This window comes from Phyllobates terribilis, unplaced genomic scaffold (assembly GCF_046119375.1).
Source record: "Phyllobates terribilis strain yellow unplaced genomic scaffold, ASM4611937v1 Scaffold_11__3_contigs__length_659146591, whole genome shotgun sequence".
NCBI lineage: Eukaryota > Metazoa > Chordata > Amphibia > Anura > Dendrobatidae > Phyllobates > Phyllobates terribilis.
In genome coordinates, this window is record NW_027362771.1 from 263,184,101 (window position 1) to 263,199,761 (window position 15,661).

The window sequence follows — 15,661 nt, forward strand, 5'->3', positions numbered from 1 at the left end:
TTTTAATGAAAAGGAACTACTTAGGTTTCATGTAGATGCCCATGCACTGACTGGCCACTGGTCTCCCAACTGGAGCATGAAAGATTCATATATTTCTATGAGGCTATCAAGCTTCGGTCATGTCAAGTGGCCAGTCTGTGATAGACCGAGACCTATGGAGGTCTGCATGAGCCCTTACTCAAAAAGAGTAGATGGCATGTTGCAGAGCATGAGTAGCAGGTCAGTTCTGAAAGATTAGATAGATTGGAATGTGCTGAAAACCTTTATTTTAGCTTTATAAAGTACTTAGAGAAGACTCAATGGAAGAAAAATATTATACCGGAGACTAATATATATCATCAGAATCTTATAAGTAATGATAAATGTAAAAGGTCATTTTCAAGGTCAAATAAAATCTGAATGTATTCAGATGCATATACACACCGACAAATATGTGCTACGTCAGAGGTAGACAATCCAGCATAAATCATGTGCATTACTCAGCCATCACTAATGCTAAACGTACCCTACACATAACGATGGCCAATTATATTCCAAAATAATTTATTGAGGAGCTGTAGCATACAATTTACAGAGGTCAGTATTCCAGTATCGGTCCCCTCCATAATAAACACTGTCCCTCATTCAAAAAGCAATTCTGCCACTAGTTAAAACAATGAATTAAAAGATTAGTTGTCAGAGGAGGGGTAATGTGCTATAGCCATATAATTGTGTCACTATCATTTCATCAGTGTCATACTGTCATCGTGTCCACTAAACTCATTTCACTGGCCCTGAATTGGATATATTGGAGTGAGTGACGTCTGTAGTGCTATACGACATTCACTTATCCATATTGAACACATGTATGAATCATGCTGACATTTACTGTGCCATTATGCTCCAACTATCCAAATCTCAGTGTCATCAGTACAACTCAAGATCGGAATTCAATCAATCATAAACTGACATCCAATATCGTAATCCCTGCCCAGGCTACGACACGCAGTAAATCCTGGGATATACCTACTATATATATATATATATAAACAAAACCTACAAAAGACAAAAATATATCTCATACCCTACCATCATTATATATAAATGTAAAGCAAAGTTGCATAATAAATATAGGGTACTTAGTGAACTATTTTTGATCAAAAAAAGTATACAAGCCGTCCCACCAGCGGCAAGGTGACCCTAAATTGGGACGGTACCTATACTGCCTATATTAAAAACCTTACTGTATATCAAAGTTGAAGTAATGCATATAAAAGGGTAGACAAATAAGACCGGGTCCCAACTTTATATATAATGATGGTAGGGTATGAGATATATTTTTGTCTTTTGTAGGTTTTGCTTCTTTTTGCTAGTGTGAACATGCTCCTATTTCTTGCATGTCTACCATCTTAGACCTCAGTTCACATTGCTTGGTTATATATATATATATATATATATATATATATATATATATATATATATATATATATATATATATATATATATATATATATATATATATATATATATATATATATATATATATATATATATATATATATACATACACAGTACAGACCAAAAGTTTGGACACACCTTCTCATTTAAAGATTTTTCTGTATTTTCATGACTTTGAAAATTGTACATTCATACTGAAGGCATCAAAACTATGAATTAACACATGTGGAATTATATACGTAACAAAAAAGTGTGAAACAACTGAAAATATGTCTTATATTCTAGGTTCTTCAAAGTAGCCACCTTTTGCTTTGATGACTGCTTTGCACACTCTTGACATTCTCTTGATGAGCTTCAAGAGGTAGTAATCGGAAATGGTTTTCACTTCACAGGTGTGCCCTGTCAGGTTTAATAAGTGGGATTTCTTGCCTTATAAATGGGGCTGAGACCATCAGTTGTGTTGTGCTGAAGTCAGGTGGATACACAGCTGATAGTCCTACTGAATAGACTATTAGAATTTGTATTATGGCAAAAAAAAAACAGCTAAGTAAAGAAAAACGAGTGGCCATCATTACTTTAAGAAATGAAGGTCAGTCAGTGCGAAAAATTGGGCAAACATTGAATTTGTCCCCAAGTGCAGTTGTAAAAACCATCAAGCGCTACAAAGAAACTGGCTCACATGAGGACCCCCCCAGGAAAGGAAGACCAAGAGTCACCTCTGCTTCTGAGGATAAGTTTATCCGAGTCACCAGCCTCAGAAATCGCAGGTTAACAGCAGCTCAGATTAGAGACCAGGTCAATGCCACACAGAGTTCTAGCAGCAGACACATCTCTTCAACAACTGTTAAGAGGAGACTTGGTGCAGCAGGCCTTCATGGTAAAATAGCTGCTAGGAAACCACAGCTAAGGACAGGCAACAAGCAGAAGAGACTTGTTTTGGGCTAAAGAACACAAGGAATGGACATTAGACCAGTGGAAATCTGTGCTTTGGTCTGATGAGTTCAAATTTGAGATCTTTGGTTCCAACCACCGTGTGTTTGTGCGACGCAGAAAAGGTGAACGGATGGACTCTACATGCCTGGTTCCCACCGTGAAGCATGGAGGAGGTGTGATGGTGTGGGGGTGCTTTGCTGGTGACACTGTTGGGGATTTATTCAAAATTGAAGGCATACTGAACCAGCATGGCTACCACACTGGATGTGACGCGAGGTGTGTATCACGTGACACGGCAGTGGAGTGCAGAACATGCGTTCCAAAGTACGGAAATGACGCGGCTCACAGATCACGATACCGGAAGTGGTGGGTCTGAGTGCGTTCCAGGAACCAGGCAGGCGGGCGCGCGTGCGGGTCACATAATGGAGGAGGTAACAAGCGGCACATGGTGTGGGAGCTCATGAAAGGGGTTTTGCTCCAAGTGAGGCTACATGATTTTATTACAGCTGTACACTCCAGGGTATTTATTCCCACCCTGTCTAACACTCCACTCTCTGCAGACCAGGACAGAGAGTGGAGGGACCCTTATTGATTATGCACCTAGCACTTTAGCATCTGATTTCTCTGAAAACAAGATAGTCCCCTGAGGATTTTACTTGGATGAAACGAATAGGGACACCTTATAGGGAAAGTGCAGGGTCTCTATATAGGGCTAGCTGTGGACTGTCCTTGTAAGGGCGAGAGTTTTGTGGGGATAGTTTAAGCTTGAGCCTAAGAGATTAATAGGGCCAGCTTATATAACTACTTGGTCAAGAAGGAACTCCCTGGTTAGCAATCTCCATCTCTGAGAAACAAAGAATGGGTGAGAGAATTCCATTTTGTCATAATCATGTATGAATTATTTTGAATGTGTAGCGTCTGCACTCAGACCTCACATTTGTGTTTCAAGAAATCTCTGTTTTTCATTTAAGTGTCTGGACTCCTAGAGATAGAAACAAATGATTAATCCATGGAATAAAGGGAAGAACAGAGATTTTCCCCTACTTTAATTGATGTATATCTGGATCGGTCTAAAAATTGGTGTTTCAGGGGAGGGCGATTAATTGTCTCCCCTATATACACCCCCTTCCTTCCACAGATTCTATCCAGAGCCTGGTCTTCACACCTGAAGACAGATTTCAAGCTCTTTATGTATTTTTACACATATTTAATATAGAGATGGTCCCCTGGCCGTGCTAATGGTAATAATCATTCCAGCATCGAGACCCATCTCTTTTTATGGGTGGCATTTTGTGTTTATTGTTCTTAACTATTATATATTAAAAGTTATGTTTTAGATTCTCACTATATTTGCTGTCATGTTTTACAGATAACAATCCTCCTTCTAATCCTGGAACATATAACACATCCTGTACAAGTATTTTGGAATCATGTCCAAACAGTTTAGGATTCCTTGTCCAATACCTTCTGCAGTTATTTTGCTTCCATCTGCAAGATAAATAGCTTCCTTCTTATTTAAATTAAGTTCAGTAAAGAAATTTTTATTACTTGTCATGTGACTTGCTGCTCCTGAGTCAATAAACCAACCCAACGATGATTTCTTATCAGTTACTTTAAATGTGCCATTCCAATTATTTTCACATGAATCTGAAATTGTGTTTTTCACCTTTTGTGTATTCTCTTTATGATATAATTTATGTTGTTCTGCTTTCCATATAGTACAGTCTTTCTTTAAATGTCCTTTTTTTCTTACATTAGAAACATTCTCGTCTCTAGTATAGGGTGTTTTTGATTCTGTAGCTTTAAGAGCATTTCCATTATCTTTTTTAGTAGAAGAATCATTTGTTTGTTCTTTCCTTCTTTGATATTCATCTAGGAGTCTGGTCTTCACAAACTCTAATGTAATGTCTGTTTCAGGTCTTGTCTCTAGTGCATTTATCAAAGTAGTATATGAATCCGGTAAACTGCACAATAATATTGCTGCTACATGGCTTTCCTTAATATCTTCATCAATTGATCTCAGCTGTGAGATCACTTCCATAATAGAGAATATATGCTTCTGCATGTCATTGTCTGCACTTAGTCTCATACTGTAAAGCTTTCTTAGCAGAAATAACTCGTGATTTAAGCTGGGTCTTTCATGTAGCTTTCTTAATGCTTCCCACATTCCCTTTGCTGTATCCTCATTCCTTATGTGGATTAATTGAGCATCATCCACTAATAGGCTGATGGTAGCTCTTGCGTGTCTATTTTTCTTATCCCATGTCTGATTATCCTCATCAGGTCTATCTGTAGTGATTACTTCCCATAAATCATCTTTAAACAATAACATTTCTACTTTGAACTTCCATAATTGATAATTCTCATTATTCAGCTTAGCTACTGTGAGTATTAGCTCTGTGCTACTTGTCATCTTTAACTTTTCTTACTTGTTTGGAGAGAATTGTACTGAAGAATTCTTCTGCATTCACCAGGGTCTTGCTGAGAGTTCCGGTGTCCAGGGTGTCTGGGGTCCTTGGTGCCTGGGGTCCTCGGTGCCTGGGCCCATAACCTGTTGCACAGATTCTGGATACCCACAGTTGCGGTAGAAACTTCACAGAGCAGATTACATAGGATAACAAGCTTTTACTTCATGAGGTAAAGGAAAAAATGCACAGTCACACAGTACTGCACCAGGAAGTAAGAACAAAACAGAAAGTAAAGAGAGACCTTTTTTCTTTTGCAATACAGTAAACAAGGAAACTTTATACAACATCGCCATCTACTGTCAGATCAGCATAAAGTCCTCCTTCACAGAAACAAAAGTCCACAACTGTTGCATATACCAACAATGGTGAACCCAATTTTAGTTTATTTTGAGTGGATACAGTGACACTGATACTGATTAGATGATAATATGGACACCGCACATTACCTCTCCTATTGTTTTAATTAATGTTATCAATTAGTGGCAGTACTGCTTATAGGAATGATGATTGATGATTATTATGAAGGGACTCTCCTATGTTTTTATATGTACAATAAAGACTAAGGGCCCAACTCATTGGTGCATTTGTGCAATTTATTTTCTGGTCTAGCTTTTGTTGCTTTAGTCTGTATTTCACTTTTACCTAATTCTTTTAATTTGCTCCTTTTTCAAAGCCTATTTGATATGTGTTCGACTTTTTTTTTTAAACATTCACCATTGTATTTGTGTTTTTTTGTTTCGCAGATGTTTTTGGCGGATTCATCATTTGCAAAATTGATGAATTCGCAAACTTTTTCGTAGATGTACTCCAGGCAACCCCTGGGAGTGACTCCATGTAGGCAAGTTATTTTAGTGCAAATTTTGTGGTATTTAGTGCAACATGCAGCATTTTATGCTAAAGGGTAGCAAAAGCATTTTTTATTTTGCTAAAAATTCATGAACTATGTGCATCATTTTGAAGAATTTGCTGCAAAAACGAAAACCGCAAAACTAAAAAAGAAAAGTCACTTTGAAAAACTCCCAAATGATGAATTGGCCCTAAGTTTTAGTTCAGTACATCTTTTTTTTCTGTGAGCTTTCAATTAAATTGTGGGCTTAGTTTTTGAATATACCCAGTGCTGTGTACTAAGCATTTGCAAAAATGAATCTTTAGTAGATTCAGGTACAAGTACTCGGTCATTATTTTAAATGAAAACTTCCTATTACTTCGCCATTCAAAGCAAAGACGGCACAACCCAAGAAATGTAACTTATTCAAGATCAGATAAACATTGAAAATTGTATTCTTTTAAACCTGGTAAACCCATAGGTTCTACACCATGGGTATCAAACATGCTGAAGAAATTGATATTCATAGTTCCAGCATGAGACGCTCTCATCATATATCACCAATCCAGGTGGAGGTAAACAGTCTATGAATATTAACACAAGCAGAAGAAAACAATGCATATGTCTGCAGATTGAAGCATTTTACCATTATGTGCTACAATAAAAGAAATGAATATTGACCCGTTTCTATGAGACATAAGCATAAAAGCAGAAAATGTGTGCGCTAAACTTTACTTAACAGGCAGCAGAATGGAAATGTTTTAAAACGGCATTTGTCAGGTGCACCGCAGGTCTTCCTTTATAGTATAAAAATGCTGCTTTATGGAAAACACTTGCTTTGTAAATATTTCTATATTAGGATTAAGGAAAAAATGTTGGGTTGCTGAGGGATTTAGAAAATATTACTTTTATGCAATATTAACACTCATTTTAATTTGTGGATCAGAGAGACTATTTTTGTACTCTGGGAAATGTTATCATTATGTACCTCCTATTTGTCCATGTGCCCACCCACTTGTCATTAGAATTATATATATTTATCTTTAAGATGTCACTAATGCAAATGACTAGTTACTTATAACACAGTGGCAAATGCTAGTCTAATTTAACCCACTGAGATCAAGCCTTTGCTCAGTCCCTAATATCTCAGTGTTTTAGTGTATGACCAGTTTCTGATGATCCAATCTGTGCCCATATAGGCTTGGTCAGTTGCACTAGGTCATGACAGCTTGGACTTTCAATCATATTGTATACCTAGTCTCTTGTACCCTTTGCTTAAGTGGTAATATTTTCACTCACTATTAAGTCCTTGGTGATCCACTGTTTTAATGCTCAGTCCCTGAGGACCCAATGAGGATGTGATCCATTTCTGGTGATCCATATATTTGGTTAAGTTTTATCTGGCCCTGGAAGCATAGTTGTGTGGTGCCTAGTTGTCAAAACAATCCTATTCCCACTTTTGATAACGAACAATTGTCTATTACAGGACTGTAGTGTTCAGATTGAACGCTACCTGGCAATTGATGATAAATCTTTCTGATCTTTGTATCTTTTACTTATAATGTCTGATATTCTCTCCTTTCTGATCCTAAAACTGGACATAAATGAAGAGATATCGGTTGGCCAAAAATCATTTGGCTGACAGCTATCTCTCCGGACTTCCTCAAACACAAAAACGCTCAGCTCGTCCTGGCATTCCTGTATTCTCTCTGAGAGAGCCGCTGCCAGGACCACCTGACAAACAAAAGAATAGACAGATTGAATTCCAACAGTTCAATCCTTATGTCTCCTAACTTTGTGTGTCAAGGGAGAGTGAGGAAGCTCCCATGTACATTAGATGGTAGGTCGATCTTTTGGTGGGTTCGACCGATGTTTAGCTATTGTGTATAGGGACCTCTACATTTGTAGTACACCAATATAGTACCTATAAATACTTACCACTAATGTCACCTGTGGAAACCTTATCTAGGCCTATATTTAACCTGGTAACCATCTCTTTAGGAAAAATGTAGCATTAGAAGGTGCCCAAGCAAACTAATGACTGTCTCTATAGTGCATGGCTCTCCTTAGAACCTCCCTTAAGAATTACCAGAAATGATTGGGCACTGCTTCACAAAACTGAAATTTTGTCAGGGTTGTCTCAGAGACTAATACATTATTGGACTTTAATACAAGCTATGTATTTTGTAAAAATATAACATTTTGGCACTAAATAAACCTAGCAGGTGCCTTTTACAAACTCTGAAATATGTACAAACTCTGAAGGGTATGTAAAACTTGGAAAGTGAAAAGATATTGAAATATAAATAAAGCCATGGATGTTAAAGGATGCTGGACTAAGTGCTTAAAGGGAATCTGTCGCCAGTTTTTTTGCTATCAAATCTGAGCACAGCATAATGTAGAGACAGAGATCCTGATTGCAGCGATGTGTCACTTACTGGGCTACTAGCTGTAATTTTGCCACATCATTTTGTTTCATCAGCAGAATATAATGAATAGAGGACTAGTAAATCTGCTGTCAGGTAGTCCTCCATATTCATGAACTGTGTATAACCCCGCCTAAACAAATGATTGGCAGCTTTCAGCCTATACAGTGTACACAAAAAGCCATCAGTGGTGTGGGTGGGGTTGTGCAGAACTCCGCAATTAGAGAGCAGGTAGATCTGCAGCAGATAAATCAATGATTTCATAAAAAATACAACACGCAGTCGCAGCTCAGTAAGTGATACAACGCTGGAATCAGAGTCTCTGGCCCTACATCATGCTGCTGTCAGGTGGGTTAGCAAAATCCTGGTGACTGATTTCCTTTAATGAATTTTCCATTTGCCAATCCACTGTACATTACTGAAACTAAATGGCCATCCCTTTGTGTCAGGTGTATGAATATATATATATAATTGTTTGAGATCAACAGAAATACATAACATATAAAGTACATTTTCATATTATCTAACATTGCTATTTTTTGATTTGTATTCACTGCATGAACTTCGCATTAGTTCTGCCATTACTATAAGTACTACTTCTACTACTACTTCTTGTTAGAAATGTTCAGAAAGTTTGAACAAAGTGTAATTGTGATATCCTCTGGACCGTGGTACAAATGACAGAGCACTCTAACTCCCATCTCACTCAGATGCCAATATTCAGTGAAGGGTATTTTTACTACATGAACACTGTGCACTTGAGAGGCTTTCATCTGCTATTCTAATAAATTATGTAAAATCTATGCAGAAAATGAATTTTCAGAAAAAGTAAAAAAAAACGTGTTTTTTTCCCTGAACAGTTTAACTGCAAATAGAATATTAAGAAAGTGAAAACCCACCGTACTCCGGGACCTGCCCTGTTCCACGCTTTAGTAACAGCTTCACTCTCCTTCCTCCTGATTTGATGAGTTCTATTGCTCTTGCGTGTGTCATGTCTCTTGTGCTTTCCCCATTAATTTCAATAATTTGATCGCCAACCTATCAAGTAAGAAGGATGACATGTGAGTTTAATAAAATGCGCATTTTCAAAAGATAACATTTTGGTTAACATTTAGGAGACACATCTGAGAAACATCAAGGCAAACATGTTGTGATGTTTCACTGCCAGATCTCTAGTAAACTATGTAATTCTCGAAAATTAAGTGCAGCCTTAAAAAAACAAATCTCAGTTCTAACTATCAATTGTCAGAATCAATGCGAGACAGCAGTTACAGGCTACACTTTTTATCTTCTACATATGATACAGAGAGAAGATTGATCTTTATACCAAGCCAATTGACTCAACTGCTGCCGTATGTCTAATCTGTAATTTTTCGTTTGGTCTGTAATGGTTCTCTTTCCTCCGTACATTAGGAAGTATATATAGCAACAATACCGGTGATAATTTCTATGCAGCCAGTGAAAGTATTGACTCCAAAACCACCCTAATTGCATGAGTTACATAAGCCTTGGATTACTGCAGAAAAATAATATGGGCAAATGTCTGCCTGCTACAGTGTATTAGGATATCTTGAATTGAAAATTGTAAATTAACATTATTATTTCAACGGCTATTATTAATGATAGATTAAAATTATCTGTGAGGTTATAAAAAGCAGAAATTAATTATGTTAAATTGATGTAGATTATGCAATGGTAGAGAAAAATAAATGTTAGAACTCAAAATTAGCTTTATTGTTTGTCATTAGGTGTTTGAGGGAGAAAATATAGAAATGTGCGAGCTTAACCCCTTTACAGCCTGGGATGTATTAGTACGCACCAGGCTGTAACCCCCTGTTCAGCGCGGGCTCCGGCGCTGAGCCCGCACTGAACCGGGCACATGTCAGCTGATTTATACAGCTGACATGTGCCGGCAACAGCCGCGGGTGGAATCGCGATCCATCCGCGGCTGTTAACATGTTAAATGCCGCTGTGAATCTCTGACAGCGGCATTTAACATCGCGCCGGAAGCTCGTCACTTACCCTGCCCATCGGTGACCCCGTCACATGATCGCGGGTCACCGATGCGTGGGCATGACAACCCTGGGTCTGCAGCAGACTCCAGTGGTTGTCATGAGCTGATCGCTATGAGCGCCACCTAGTGGTCGGCGCTCATAGCACAGGAGCATTTCTGCTACATAGAGGTGATCTGCTGATCACCTCTATGTAACAGAGGCGATCAGACAAGTGCTGCTTCTAGTTTCCTATGGAGACTATAGAAGCAATCAAAAAGTGAAAAAAAATGTTTTTAAAAATATAAAAAAAAAATAAAAAAATATAAAAGTTTAAATCACCCCCCTTTTGCCCCATTCAAAATAAAATAATAAAAAAAATCCCCACATAAACATATTTGGTATCGTCGCATTCAGAATCGCCCGATCTATCAATACTAAAAAAAAAAATTAATCCGATCGGTAAACGGCGTAACAAGAAAAAAATTCTAAACCCCAGAATTATGTTTTTAGGTCGCTGCAACATTGCAATAAAATGCAATAACGGGCGATCAAAACATCAGATCTACCCCAAAAGGTTATCAATAAAAACTTCAGCTCGGCACGCAAAAAATAAGCTCTCACCCGGCCCCAGATCCCGAAAAATGGAGACGCTACGGGTCTTGGAAAATGGCGCCTTTTTTTTTTTTTTAGCAAACTTTGGAATTTTTTTTCACCACTTACATAAAAAAAACCCTATACATGTTTGGAATCTACAAACTCATAATGACCTCGAGAATAATAATGGCAGGTCAGTTTTAGCATTCAGTGAACGTAGTAAAAAAAAATTGAAAAAAAAATCTGTGATATTGCACTTTTCTTGCAATTTCACCGCACTTGGAATTTTTTCCCGTTTTCCCGTACACGATATGGTAAAACCAGTAATGTCGTTCAAAAGTACAACTTGTCCTGCAAAAAAATAAGCCCTCACATGGCCATATTGACCAAAAAATAAAAACGCTATGGCTCTGGGAACAAGGGGAGCAAAAAACGAAAATGCAAAAACGGAAAATCCCAGGGTTGCGAAGAGGTTAAAGTTGAGTTATCCAGTTTGGGAGAAAACATTTTCAATTTTTCTATTAGGGAACTCTGAAGTATTAGAGTAGGTATAATTTTTAGAAAGGGGATCGAGCTGATTGGATATAAAGTCTTCAACTTTATTAGAAAAATTATAAAAGCATCATTACATCCAAAAATGGCCATTAAAAGAAACACCAATGCATTTCTGGTACACGCAGCAACTTTATTCATGAACATGTGCACCAGAAACACGTTGTGTTTCTGCTAATGGACAGCTTTTGGATGTAATGATGCTTTTATAACTTTTCTAATAATGTTCAAGATGTTATATCTGTTGAGCTGGATCCCCTTTCTGAAAATTAATGGCCTTTTCTATTCCTAGCAGAGACATTGCTACAAGTTCCAGAAAGAGCACAGCTACAAGCAGCAGGGCCAAAGAGTTTAGTGGAAAGGGAAGGCCTCCAACTTCACCTGGCAAGGAGGATTCTTTACTTGCTTCCAGGCTGCCCGGACTTCCACTTCTAGCCAGTACCCTAGTCCCGGCTTGTCTAATCACCACCAGTAAAGATAAGAGGAAACCGCCATTGAGTTGTGGATTGATTATTGCTGTGCCATCAACCCCTGCACTACAACGCCCAGCATAACCCATACCATCTACACCACTGCCCTGGAGCTAAGCTCTACCTGTGGAGAGCCACACCATCCCTGCTGCAGTAACATCAGCTCCAGAGGACCTGCTCCGCAGCGGCGGCTCCCTTAGCCGCACACCACAGGTGGCGTCACGAACTTTATACAATCACTATAAATCCCCTATCAATAACCCCTTTTTATTGACCGCCCTGGGTCACGGCCACTGTGACATCCCCCGGCATCTACCGGCCGGGCACCGGGTACCCCACGGCCCAGGAGGCGCGTCAGATCCATGTGGCTTTAAGTAGGCCCAAACAACAGGAACAAAGATGGATTTCACAGATTCAGAATCTGTCATCTCAGTAAAAGGCAATTGCAGAACACAGCAGAAGCCTCCAGTGGTAAGGAGTGGAATTACAGCACAAATATTAAGGTGAACAATAGCAGCCACTAGTGGTCAAACTATAGAAGGAATCCTGACACTACAAGGGAGAGTGGTTACAACGATTATTTTTCCCCTTGGAGAGCCAGCCCTGTCCTGCTCGATATAGATGAAGCATTGATGTGACTAAGCACTGTGTAACGCTTAATTTCCTCTGTCTAAAGCCAAAAAATGTATTAGTATATGGTCACTGGGAAAACTCGCCTCAATCCTATTTAACATCCACGACGAATATTTGCAAAGTTGCAAACTAAGTTTGTGGACTTTTGTGGCCTAGGCTTCTGATATCTTTGCAGGAGCCTTATCACCCCCATCCTCCCACCGTCTTTTCCTTTCTATACCATTTTTTCTGTCTTTATCTTTGTCAGTTTTCTTTTTCTGGAACTAGACACCATATCAAATAACATATTTTTTTTATAACCTGGTTTGTTTGTTTTTACCATGCTTAAGTACTAAATACATGAAACTGTCTCTCTACTTGTAAATATCTATCCAAATTTATTGTAGTTTTTATATAAAACATAAAAACAAAAAAAAGAAGAGAATTAAGTGTTATACTCAATATCAAAGGGGGTTAAGATATGTTTTGATTTATGACTTACAGCATATGCTTATACATTTTACTCCTTATTTAACCAGGTAACATTTTTTTGTGGATTTGGATTTGCACCACATGACTTCATTGACTACACGCTGGCACTAGAACACTGCTGTAGCTACCTCCGTCTCATAAGTACATTTCACTTCCAGTGTGGAGTCCTTAGACATACAGTGAAATAAGAAGAACTGACAATTTGATGTAAGTGTATTGAAACAGTATAATACGATTATTTTTCGTTTCTCTCTTGCAATTGAACTATGACAGATATTCAAATCTTATTTGTTTAGTTGTGTTTTCATACAAGAGTATTGCTGCCATTATTCACAAATGTGACACAGATGCAATTTCTAATATGATGGGAAGTTAATGATGTGACATGTAAGCCTCCAGATGTATTATTCCCATTTCATCCTCTTTTCTTCAGTAGAGTCCCTTCTAATAGTTTATCGAACCTTAAATTCTCTAAATTTAACCAATTTCTTCCTAGATGTTCTTGTAATCTTTGAAATGATGAAAACTAAAAACTGTTCATATTATCTGTTGGCAAGATAACAGTGATACAGGGAAATTATATTACAGTGAAGCACCCGATTCACTGTAAAGGTAGGAAGAAAGGGTAGAAGATGGTCATTTTCCAATTAGTAAGAGATTTAAACGTCTTTAGGCATCCTTTCTGTCATCTATCCAGCCCTCACTGCCTCATGCCAACAGATATATATTGTTGTCATTTCTTTGAAAATAAATAAGGATGTGACAGTCCCACTCATTAAAAAATTACATTTCCTGGTGTTGTAGAGCAATTACAATAAGACTGCATTCCCTTGGGTGATTCATGCCCATCCAGTACCCCAACATGTTGTGACAATCGCTCATCTTTTCTGATAGACTACACTGTCACTTAGGGTTGGTTTCCACTATCCGATCATGGCCATTAAATTACCACCAATGGGCTACAACTCTGTTTCAGTTATTCAGAGACCTTTTGCAATTTGGTCTGTGCATTTAAAGAAGTTGTCCACTACTTTGACAACTGCTTCTCATCCCCCATGCTTGAACCCAGAAAAAATAAAAAAGCTTACACTCACCTCCCATGCCAGCGCCGTTCCAGCGGTGTCGGCACTTGCTCTCCCCGGGGCTCTCATTCGGTGTTGTGACATGAGAGCTTGGTGTCCAATCAGCATTGGCGTCACTGTTCTCGCCTTCGTACGAATTAACCAGAACATGAAGAGGAGAAATCAGCTGCAGCCCAGACTTCCTCTTCATGTTCAATTCGACAGGAGGCGTGGACAGTGATGCCGGTGCTGATTGGGGGCGCCAGGCTCATGCGTTACAACACCGCACAGGAGCCCCAGGGAGAGCGAGCACCAACACCACGGGAACAAAGCCGGCACGGGAGATGAGTATAAGCTTTTTTTTATTTTAATCGGGACTAAGCGATATAGAGCTTTATAAACATTGAAACACATTTTACATCATTAGTAAACCATAAACCGTTGGAAACAATGCAAAGCATGCAGTAAAAATAACAGAATCCAAGAGTGAATTTGTTAAACCACAAAGAAAGAAAATTACACATCGAATTCCAGAGCTAATTGATATTTTATATATTTTCATTCATATTTTAAAGAGTAAATATTGTTTCATCTTTTTTTTTTAACAAATCAATGGCACACATGAAGATAAGAAACTTTGCAAAATTTGTTGTAAAATCAAATTCCTCTTTCCCACTTAGAATCCTTTTCTTTGAATTCACAGCTTAAATATGCCGCTAGTGAAGACATGTTTTTAGCTCACAGAGATCCTATTACAACAGCTGCTTATAGAAGTCTATGGAGAAGGGAAAGGGAGGAGAAGGAAATATGTTTATGAATTGAGGATAGAAATCATGTAGTCAAAATTTATGGTAATCATCACATACACAAGGCAGATTGTCCTGAAAAGTCACATGAAATTACACATTAAATAAACCATATTTGTACCCAATTGTCTTGGATTGGGATGTGCATTACATGGTTTTCAGATCTAAAAGGGATAAAGAGCAAGACTAATGATTTATTGCTCCAGTGAAAGAGGAAATGCTATTAATTCTTAGAAAGATTAAATCATAAAAAATACAAAAGGTAATTTAAAAAATCTTATCCCTGATAAGCATTAAATGTCCTATTTAAGATAATGCTTATATTTGATGGAAATCTATGCAGCAAAATGGCTTTCATACTAGATGAAGATGGGCACAATAACCTGCTAATAGGGTACTGTGCTTCACTAAATTGTGCTGCTTATGCTGCAGCCAGAGCACATACACTTGCGCTTGTGGGAAAGCGTGAAAAACAGAAAATGTGACTAATGGTTTCAGTGCCTGTAAAATCTTCTGGAAAATATCAGCATCAGCTGATTACAAGACTATGGGATTATAATATATACTTGATATATAAGCTTCCTTAGCTAAAGAGTAACTAACATAGTAACATAGCTACATAACATAGTAACATAGTTTGTAAAGCCGAATAAAGACTTGCGTCCATCAAGTTCGACCTGTTAGTTCTGTAATTGCTAAAGTTGATCCAGAGGAGGGCAAAAACCCCAAATGATTTGGCCAATCTTCACCTGAGGAAAAATTCCCTCCCGACTCTGAAACCAGCAGTCAGAATAAATCCCTGTATCAACCTACTATTTTATTTTATTTTTAAGTATACGCTGAAATCTGCCTGGTATCTAGAAATGCATCCAGTCCCCGCTTGAACTGGTGTAGTGAATCTGACATTACCGTCTCCTCACTCAGTGAATTCCATATTCTCACTGCTCTTACCGTAAAGAACCCCTTCCTATGCTGGTGCTGAAACCTTTT

At 38.2% G+C, this 15,661-nt stretch overlaps 1 protein-coding gene across 12 annotated transcripts in view; it reads right to left on the minus strand.

The window, feature by feature from the left end:
• The window catches only part of MAGI2 (membrane associated guanylate kinase, WW and PDZ domain containing 2), a 1,194,143-nt gene that overhangs the window by 70,251 nt on the left and 1,108,231 nt on the right, over positions 1 to 15,661 (minus strand). For all 12 annotated transcript variants that reach the window (XR_012251242.1, XM_073652295.1, XM_073652296.1 and 9 more), the window contains one exon: positions 8,990 to 9,128. Coding sequence is in view for 11 of the 12 variants with exons in the window: in XM_073652295.1 (XP_073508396.1) it covers positions 8,990 to 9,128 (139 nt within the window). In the remaining variant the exon portion in view is untranslated. The remainder of the gene's footprint in view (positions 1 to 8,989; positions 9,129 to 15,661) is intronic.